The following is a 10,102-nucleotide window of genomic DNA, read 5'->3' as shown; positions in this document are numbered from 1 at the left end:
AAAAATATATGAAAATTTGGATGACTCTCCAAATTTCATTTGTGTCACATAAATTGAGACAACAAAAATAACATATATTGGGTCCATTTTAATTTATTTGTCTTATTTTTTTTATTTAAAAATGTGCGTAAAAATTCTATAAATCATGATAATTGACAATATAAAATATTTCAAAAATGTTGTATGTGGGTAGTCTTATTATGCCTTAAATAGCGTCAAAGAAAGTACAGGTTTGTGATAAAAAAAACTTATTCTTTTATCCACGCAAACAATCGCTTCAAAAACTCGGTTATTAGCCCCAAAACATACCATTTATATTATTGGCCCGTGCATAGCACGATATGTGTCTGTATATATATATCTCACAAATGGAAAATTCCCAATCAAGGAAGTAACATATATCATTTACAAATGACTTAAAAAGCTTTAAAATATTTAAAAGCTATATAATAAAATAGGTTGACTCTCAGAATTCTATGAGGGTTACATATATCATGATAGAAAAAATAATATGTATCATTTTAAAATTACCAAAAAAATATTATAAATAATAATAATTAACAACTTAAAATATCTGAAAGACATTTTAAAAGGGTTAATTTTGTAATTTTATCCATATCACATAAATTAGGACAAAGTGACCAGTAATATAGGTAAATTTAAATAACTCACTATATTGGACCCGTGCGCTGCACGGGCTCTTCGTCACTAGTATATGATAAAGGGACAGATATACCCTCAATTTTATTTTTTAACCAACCCGACCCAAACAAAATAAAAAACCTCAAATTTCCAATTATAACGAAGATATATTCGCTCTAAATCGCAAATTAGTGAGATGAATTTTCCCCTTTACGCTTTATTCAATTCAATTAATTAATGTCCAAGTGGAAAAAATAATCCAGTTTTGACTAATGGAAATTGTGATCTTTGATAGAGTAATTATTATTGACAACGAAGGGAGGGCTGCTTGTATTGATGACCTTTTCCACGGATTGCTACTTTCCACAAAGACTATGAAAAAGTCTACCATATATTATCTCAGTCTAACAACACTTGTCCACTATTAATTTTACGTATTTTTTTAAAACTATAAATAAAAGAGTAATTTTACTATATCTTTGAATATAATAAAGACAATGTCTTGAAAAATGTAATGAAGAAATAACTATAATTAATGAAAAGGATAAACTAGAAATTAAGTGTAAAATTATTCATTGATTTTATAAAATGGACAAATATTGTTGGACATCCCAAAATAATATAGTGGACAACTATTGTTTGACGAATGAAGTATTTTCTAGAAACGTAAAAGAGGATTTTTTTTCTTCTAAAAAAAACTTTAAAAGGGAGAAATTTCATGGGTAACAAAAAGTCACGCATATCCTATTTTCTACATATTTTCGGAACTAAAACAAATGGGCTTGACAAATCTTAAATGGGCCTTCTAATTGTTGTCCTTTATTTAGAGTCGAATTTATTCAACTTTCACATTATACTACTCCCTCTGTCTCAATTTATATGACTTACTTTTCTTTTTAGTTAGTCAAAAAAAGAATGACATATTAGAAATTAAGTAACAATTTAACAATAAAATATCTATTTTATCCTTAATGAAATGATTTACAGCCACATAAAATTTTCTATCATTCATTTTGGATCACAAGTTTTAAAAGTCTTCATTTCTTTCTTAAATTCTGTACCGAGTCAAACCACCTCACATAAAATGGGACAGAGGGAGAGGGAGTATAAGAAAATCACTCAAATTTTTAAGTATCACAAAAGGACAAAAGAAGGAAATAGAAAAGACATTTATATGATACTAGGCAAAGTAAAGTGAAAAGAAGGAATAAAAAAAAGAGAAGAGAAAACAAAAGTAGGAGAAATATATTAGGAAAGGGAGAGTCTAAGTTCACATTCCCCCTAAATTGAGGGGTATCAAAGCAAATTATATCCCATCAGTTTGTCTCTTTTGTCGGAAAGAAATTAATTTACAAATGACAAAGTCACAAAACCGTTAATCCTAGAGCGCTGCACCGCAAGATCGGCGATATATTAACGAGATAAAAACGAAAAGTCCATTTAAACACGAGATAATGAACTAGCCGTTGGGGACTCGAAATTCAAAAGCCCCAATTTACAGACGGTATCAAAGAGAGAGACACACCATTAAGCTCACACTATATCCCTTTTTTCTCTCTCAATCAGATTTTGTCTTCTCAGATCTCAGGCGCAAATCTATCAATCGTCTTCTGCTCCTTTCAGGTAAATCTCAGAAACAATTTCTGTGTTGTATTTCCTTTTTCAATTTCAGGCGAAAATTGGTGCTAAGATGCAAATTCTACTTCATGTTGTTAGATTCTCTTTCCTTATTTCACTCAATGATCTTCACTTATGTAGTAGTAGTAAAGTAGTTCTTGAGCGGAGGGTCTATCAAAAACCCCTCTCTACTCACCACCCTACTCAAACTCCATTTGTGGGATTACAATGAGTATGTTGTTGTTGATTTGTTTTCTAGTTAGTGCTTACTGTGAATGTGACTTGAATTTGGTGGAATTTAGCGAGATTCAGATTAATGTGTCAAATAAGGAAGGCCTACTATTTTAATCGGTTGTCGAAGTGGAGAATAGGAAAGTAGCTGAGATCTAAGCGATTTGGTTACTCTTTTTCGTGTAAAGCTCTCTCTTTGTTGTATCTAACTAATGTTAGGTTCACTTGTAAAGATATGCTCATCTTGTGTGTTTCTATGCCTCATAAACAGAAATAAAGTTTAAAATTTTGGGTTTTAATTTTTGTAGTGCCTGGGAGGGGAGGATGTAGAGGTCTAGGGGTGTTTCCTCACTTAGTGTCTGGAATTCGAGCCATAATCTTTAAATGTGTATACTTTTATCAAGTTTTCACTCATTGTCACAAAAGAATAGCATCAGCATGGTGTTGTCGTATTCCACACCTATCCTATCTTACCTTTGCCAAGAAAACAGGACAACTATTTTCCTAATCATAATTGACTGTGTATAAGGATATTTACAAGTTCTAGCACTGAGTCAGAGTGTGATTGGTTTTCTTTTTACAATAAGATCATCAAGACATCTAAGAATTCAAGTATCTCAGTCTTGTGTCAACAGGCCTTTGCATTTTTCAGCTGGAGTTCATTTTGGAGGATTACTAGTCTAGTTCTAGTCAAGATGACGGTTAGAACTCCTGGTACTCCAGCTTCAAAGATAGAAAGGACTCCAGCAACCACGCCAAGTGGACATCGACCTAAAGAGGAGAAAATTGTTGTAACAGTAAGATTAAGGCCTTTGAACAAAAGGGAGCTTTCAGCCAAGGACCATGCTGCATGGGAATGCATTGATGATCACACAATTATTTATAGATCACTGCCTCAGGAACGTGCTGCTCAACCAGCTTCATTCACATTTGGTAATTGACACATCCACTGCTTTAAATGTTCGCCATTTTGTTGTCTTATCTCAATTTAGACTCTATAAAATCTGATTGAGAATGTACATTTTCTTTTATCTCAGATAAAGTCTTCGGTCCAGATAGTATAACTGAAGCCGTGTATGAGGAAGGAGTAAAGAATGTGGCTTTATCCTCTTTAATGGGAATAAATGGTAATTCTCTTCCCCCTACTCTGAAGGGAAGTTTTTATATGAACATCTCTAGCTTTTGGAAACCTTTTGATCATAGATTAATATCCATTCTTTGCATCTCAGCAACCATATTTGCATATGGACAAACCAGCAGTGGGAAGACTTACACAATGCGAGGAATTACTGAGAAAGCTGTCAACGACATATATTCCCATATAATGAGTGTAAGCTTCATCATTCTTGAGCAACTGCTATTGTCATCTGATACTTCTTGATGTCAGAATTTTCCAAGGTCATTGAAGACACGTCACAAATGGGATTACTGGAATTAGTAGAAAAGAGTTGTTATACTTTGAGATATTTGAAGCATGTAGTTTACATGATCTTTATCCTAGATGAGTAATAAATGATAAGTCAAGTAGTTCCTGTTTCTTGTATTTTCTGCAAATACATCATGTCTTATACTAGTTTCTTTAGCTTTGAAATAAAACAAAAAATTACAGTCTTTCTTAGTGCCATTATCCTTGGAACTGTTGCTGATTTATTTATTTATTTTTGGTCATTTGACAATTGTCATAGACCCCAGAAAGAGAATTCAGAATAAGAATATCTGGACTGGAGATCTACAATGAAAATGTCAGGGACCTATTGAATTCTGAATCTGGTCGAAATCTCAAGCTTCTTGATGATCCAGAGGTAAACTTGAGCAAAAATTAATGAGCCTTCAAATTTATAGCCTTTACTCTCTGTATCATTTTTTCATGATATCTTTTTAATTTGCAGAAAGGAACTGTCGTTGAGAAATTGGTGGAAGAAACAGCAAGCAATGACCAGCATCTGAGGCATTTAATTAGTATCTGTGAGGGTAAGAATTTGATTCTTTTCGAAGTGATATTGCTTTATTTTAGTTTTCCCCAGCAAATCCATCTTCAACATGTACCACTTAAATCTACAGCTCAGAGGCAAGTCGGTGAAACAGCCTTAAACGATACGAGCTCACGATCCCACCAGATAATAAGACTGGTTAGTCCTCAATTGTGTGCCGAAAGTCTTGTGTTCCCAAATTGAAATCTCCTAAGCAACAACTTTTCTAAACGGACTTCTATAACTTCTTATCATATGCAGACAATAGAAAGCACTCATCGTGAAAGTTCTGATTGCGTGAGGTCTTATGTAGCAAGCTTGGTAAATTAACCTCCTCCTTGATTGTTTTAGAGGACACTTAAGAGAGATAGAGACATCTTTATCATTAACATATCTGTGCTGCAGAACTTTGTTGATTTGGCTGGGAGCGAAAGAGCCTCACAGACAAATGCAGATGGTGCCAGGCTTAGGGAAGGCTGCCATATCAATCTCAGTTTGATGACTCTTACAACCGTAATTAGAAAGCTCAGGTCTGTTTTCCCTTATGTGACAGCTGTGTTTGTTCAAGTTATTTCATCATCCCTGTCACTGTGCATTGTAAAGCATGGACAAGTATTTTTGTGCTTCTTTAGTTCTGTGGTTAACTCATTGCTTCTTTAGTTCTGTGATGAAAACTCATTGTTTATGCTGATGACATACCCGTCTATATCAGCTTACTGGATTTGATAACTTATTTTGTCACTGCAGTTCTCCAATCTGATTGGTTCATTTCTTTTGTTTTTTCCTGTAAGTAGTGTGGGCAAAAGAAGTGGTCATGTACCCTACCGGGACTCAAAACTGACAAGAATATTGCAACATTCACTTGGTGGGAATGCCCGTACTGCGATAATATGCACGCTTAGCCCTGCATCTAGTCACGTTGAACAATCTCGCAACACTCTCTTTTTTGCTACCCGAGCAAAGGAAGTCACAAACAATGCACAAGTGAACATGGTACGCTCAGTAACTTGCCTTTAAAACCTTATTGTGAATGTGTACCTCTTTTATGAGATGTACCTCATTTTATCTTTTAAGTTTTTAACACAAATATTGAACTTCTCTCTTACCTTAAATATCAGGTTGTTTCCGACAAACAGCTTGTCAAGCATCTGCAGAAGGAAGTAGCCAGATTGGAAGCAGAGCTGCGCACCCCAGAGCCAGCTAATGAGAAAGATTGGAAAATTCAACAGGTTCATCAACGATGAATTTCCTTAAGAAAATGAAATTTAAGTGTTAACATTTATTTAACTAACTGACTGACTGGCCCTTTTAGATGGAAATGGAAATCGAGGATCTGAAGCGTCAAAGGGATCTTGCACAGTCACAAGTTGACGAGTTACGCAGAAAGCTTCAGGCAGAACAGGTTTGTATCTAAGTTTTCTCGCATTGTGCATAATTCAGTGAAGTAAAGGTCTCTTTGTGCTAATATTGAATTCTTGAACCAGGGACTGAAACCATCTGAATCTGTTAGTCCAATTGTGAAGAAATGTCTCTCATTCTCCGGCACATTATCTCCAAACCTTGAAGAAAAAGCACCTGCCCGTGGTGAAAGAACAAGAAACACAATGGGAAGGCAGTCAATGAGGCAATCTTTGGCTGCCCCTTTCACACTCATGCATGAAATTCGTAAACTCGAACATCTCCAGGAGCAGCTCGGAGATGAAGCAAATCGAGCATTGGAAGTACTGCAAAAGGAAGTTGCATGTCATAGGCTAGGTAACCAGGATGCTGCAGAAACTATTGCTAAGTTGCAAGCAGAGATCAGAGAAATGCGTTCAGTACCACCAGTCCGCAAGGAAGTTGAAGTTGGAAATGTCGTTGCTGTCAATAAGAGTGTCAGTGCCAACCTGAAGGACGAGATAGCCAGACTTCACTCACAAGGAAGCACAATTGCTGATCTTGAAGAACAGCTAGAAAATGTTCAGAAATCATTGGACAAACTGGTTATGTCTCTTCCAAGCAATAATGATCAACAGTCAAACAATGACACCACACAAAAGGCAAAGCATCCATCAAAAAAGAAGAAGTTGCTCCCATTGGCCTCGAGCAACAGTATCAACAGGCAAAATTTCTTGAAATCTCCTTGTTCTCCTCTGTCAACTGCACGACAAGTACTGGATTGTGAGATTGAAAATCGAGCTCCAGATTCGGATGATTTGTCCTGTGAAATTCAGCCGATGCATGAAAATGAGACTCCTACGAAAAGTGATGGAGGAGATATTTCATCCAAGGAAAGCACTCCATATCGCCGTTCCAGTTCTGTAAACATGAGAAAGATGCAGAAGATGTTTCAGGAGGCAGCAGAAGAGAACGTCAGAAACATAAGATCGTATGTGACAGAACTTAAAGAACGGGTGGCCAAACTTCAATACCAAAAGCAGCTCCTTGTATGCCAGGTAAAACTTCTACTCTCTTTGTTTTTGTGTCACACTAATTGAAGTTGTTCAAAATTTCGGAATCCTCCCCTTTGCCGCAATTATACTTTTCAACTTTACTTTATTATTTGTTTGTGCCTGTAGGTGCTTGAGCTGGAAGCAAATGAAGCGGCTGGATACAATTTAGAAGATGATGAAAACATTCATCAGATACCAGAAGAGTCCCCAGTTTCATGGCAGATCACATTTAAGGACCAGAGGCAGCAAATTATTGACTTATGGGATGTTTGCTACGTCTCCATTATTCACAGGTCACAGTTCTATCTGTTATTCAAGGGAGACCCTGCCGATGAAATATATCTGGAAGTTGAACTCAGGCGCTTGACATGGTTACAACAGCACCTGGCAGAGCTTGGAAATGCAACCCCGGCCCGTGTTGGAAATGAGCCAACAGTCTCTTTGTCATCAAGGTATTTTTCTTTTCCTCTCTTTCCCCATGGTTTTTTTTTATTAAATGCAAGTCTGCCTCATGCTCAAACTCTAATGATTTATATTTTCCAATGGAATTCAGCATTAGAGCTATAAAGAGGGAAAGGGAATTCCTTGCCAAGAGATTGACAACCCGCCTGACAGCTGAAGAAAGAGATTATCTATACATAAAATGGGAAGTTCCTTTGGAGGGAAAACAGAGAAGAATGCAATTTATTAACAAGCTTTGGACAAATCCGCATGACGAAAAGCACGTAAAAGAGAGTGCTGAGATAGTGGCAAAGCTCGTAGGTTTCTGCGAAGGAGGTAACATGTCAAGAGAGATGTTTGAGCTTAACTTTGTCCTTCCATCAGATAGGAGGCCATGGTTCGCTGGCTGGAACCAAATCTCCGACCTTCTCCATATCTGAGAGAAGCTTAGATTCTTTTTGTAAGTAAATTAATTGTATCGCGTGTTGTTTTTCATGTACATGAAACTCTGGAGCCTCCCAATTTTGGAGCCTCCCAAGTTGTTCCATTACAACTGATTAAATTTACAGCAGCATGGAAGATTGGAATTTGAGGCATCACAGCATGCAACTTCATTGTCTGAATAAAGAATTCAATTGAAATAGTGTTATCTATTATACAAATTTTCTGCACAAGCATATAATGCGAAAGATATTACACTAGCTACTGTACTACAATTCTACCATACACATAGCAAGAAGAGGAGCAGTGAAGGGAAGACAGAAAACAATGGAAACAGAGGGGTAACACCATGACCAATTATGAGTTTAATTTTAGGTCCCAACAACAAATTCTAGTATTCTTCCTCACAGTGGATTTGACAAACACTCCACTTTGGTTGACTTAATGTACCTAATTAAAGGTGAATCAGTTTTTTCCCAGACGTATTTTGAGTCTGTTTGGTAATTTCCTTTCCACTTACATTCCTACTTTTTGAGTTTTCTCGCACCTTTCTTTCTCCGGTAGATGTCCTCTTATTATATCTCTCTTATGTATTTATGTCCTTTTTTTGGAAGTTTTCGTTCGTGAATAGAAGTAACAAGAGATGGTTGTTGCAGGAACTACAAGCACATTGGTACAAAGAACTGGATCACACCTGAGTTGAAAATTTGCAAGTTAAATTTTTTGCATTCAGTCCCTGTAAATCCAAGGCCAATGATGCATGATAGAGACATAAAGTCATAGAAAAATACCATATATTGTCTTAGGAGTACTTATGACAGAACTTGTACATATGTTGACATAGCATAATTTCATCTCTTTTCATTCAAGAGTGCATAAATAAAGCAAGCAAAAACACATAATCACTAAAACAAAGAGTATAGATGATAGCACACACAGTGACTCTCTCATGAGATAAGAGTGCATCAAACATATTATTTTCACTTCTCACATACAAGACTTAGCAAGAAGCACATGATTCTTCAAATGTAGTATTAACACTTGGGGTAGGGAACACCACAAGTGCGAGCAACTTTCTTGGCACCAGGGGAGTTGACATAGTTCCTTAAAGTTGGGTTCTTGAGATAAGTGCAGAGGCAAGGCTTTTGTTCCCTGATTCTGCTGCAGCAGAGTGTAGATGGTGCTGAATTCGATGTGATCGCGCCAAGGCAAGGACTCAGCTGAATCGCGCTGCACGTTACAGCTACAGAGATATGTGCTTCAACAAGAAGCAGAACTAGAACTGTGAGAACTGCAAGCTTTGATGCTGTCTTCATTACTGTCACTTGAAGATGCTTTTTTCTTTTTCTTTTTTTGCCTCAATAGATAAGAGAGAGTTGCTGCATTTTAGCATAGTCAATAGCTCAATTTATAGGGAAAACATTGGTAAAAAATTGAATAGTTAGGAATTTTTTTTGTTCAGAAAGTACCATTAGTGCAATTTGTTTAATTACCTCCTGTTATGATTAATATAATTATGGTACAACCCAAAAATTATCAAGTCACTAGTTCAAGTCAACACGGGGCTACACGCGTGAAAGTATGTCACAACAATTGTTGCGGTAGACGTAGATGTTTTAACTGTTCATCAGTTGAAAGGTAAATCAGCTCTCATTCGAAGGCGGATCAAGAATTTTAAGTTATGAGTTTTGGATTTAAAAAAAGACAATTTAGTTACTGAGTTTTGAATAAATTATTGATACATATTAAGTAGATTTCTTAATACTACTACTACAAAGTTTTGACCAAAGTTACTAGATATGCTACTGCATATGAAACTAGAATTCTAGCTCCGCTCCTGATATTAGATGGCATGGGACTACTTTTCAATGTGTGACACGAAGGCCATATCAAGCTTAATCTGAAAACAAATGTAAATCCCATGACCAAGAATTGTCCAAATTGGCGCTGCATCGACCAGTCATATCAATCTCGATTGTCTCCTTAATTATTATCACTTGCGTTTTGTTTGACAGTAAAATATTAGTGATAATATGAAAGAGAATATTAAAAATTGTGGTTGAAAAGAGAGCAAACACTACAATAAAAGAGATATTTAGTGACAATAGATTTTCATATTAGCGACAATTTGACCATTAAGCAATAATTATTTGGATGAGTGCATTTTAATAAATAATTACTGATTTTAGCAATAATTTTTATTTATTACCATTTATAGCAATACATAACAATACTATGTTAAATCTGCAATATATATTAAAAGTGAATTAAGTATGCAATATATATGTATTATAACTATTTTTAAAAATATATTATGCTTGTTTGGTA

The 10,102-nt window shown here is 35.7% G+C and overlaps 2 protein-coding genes across 3 annotated transcripts; one reads left to right on the top strand and one right to left on the bottom strand.

The window, feature by feature from the left end:
* The first annotated feature begins 2,021 nt into the window (after positions 1-2,021).
* LOC102583479 (kinesin-like protein NACK1) lies at positions 2,022-8,654 on the top strand. 2 transcript variants are annotated; one of them, XM_006341513.2, is made up of 15 exons: positions 2,022-2,265; positions 3,126-3,423; positions 3,528-3,617; positions 3,720-3,820; positions 4,176-4,292; positions 4,380-4,461; positions 4,552-4,619; positions 4,722-4,781; positions 4,866-4,990; positions 5,255-5,453; positions 5,579-5,689; positions 5,773-5,862; positions 5,945-6,895; positions 7,019-7,344; positions 7,446-8,654. In XM_006341513.2, the coding sequence occupies exons 2-15, from the start codon at positions 3,186-3,188 to the stop codon at positions 7,771-7,773; spliced, it is 2,886 nt and encodes a 961-aa protein (XP_006341575.1). In that variant the 5' UTR covers positions 2,022-2,265; positions 3,126-3,185; the 3' UTR covers positions 7,774-8,654. The 2 variants fall into 2 exon arrangements, with proteins under 2 accessions (XP_006341575.1, XP_006341574.1); XM_006341512.2 differs by having other exon boundaries at positions 3,112-3,423.
* Positions 8,532-9,126, bottom strand: LOC102584024 (probable non-specific lipid-transfer protein AKCS9-like). Its single transcript, NM_001288696.1, has one exon. The coding sequence runs from the start codon at positions 9,088-9,090 to the stop codon at positions 8,809-8,811; it is 282 nt and encodes a 93-aa protein (NP_001275625.1). The 5' UTR covers positions 9,091-9,126; the 3' UTR covers positions 8,532-8,808.
* Positions 9,127-10,102: the final 976 nt, after the last annotated feature.

This window comes from Solanum tuberosum, unplaced genomic scaffold (genome assembly GCF_000226075.1).
Source record: "Solanum tuberosum cultivar DM 1-3 516 R44 unplaced genomic scaffold, SolTub_3.0 scf00026, whole genome shotgun sequence".
NCBI classification, from domain to species: Eukaryota; Viridiplantae; Streptophyta; class Magnoliopsida; order Solanales; family Solanaceae; genus Solanum; species Solanum tuberosum.
The sequence above is the reverse complement of the archived record's forward strand: the minus strand, read 5'-3'. Positions and strand labels throughout refer to the sequence as shown.

What these genes read in the sequence shown, in the direction of transcription:
- LOC102583479 (XM_006341513.2), top strand. Translation starts at nt 3,186, where the DNA reads ATGACGGTTAGAACTCCTGGTACTCCAGCTTCAAAGATAGAAAGGACT. An exon ending in AGCTTCTTGATGATCCAGAG is followed by an intron (nt 4,293 to 4,379) that starts GTAAACTTGAGC and finishes TTTAATTTGCAG; the next exon opens with AAAGGAACTGTCGTTGAGAA. An exon ending in AGCAGCTCCTTGTATGCCAG is followed by an intron (nt 6,896 to 7,018) that starts GTAAAACTTCTA and finishes TTGTGCCTGTAG; the next exon opens with GTGCTTGAGCTGGAAGCAAA.
- LOC102584024 (NM_001288696.1), bottom strand. Translation starts at nt 9,090, where the DNA reads ATGAAGACAGCATCAAAGCTTGCAGTTCTCACAGTTCTAGTTCTGCTT.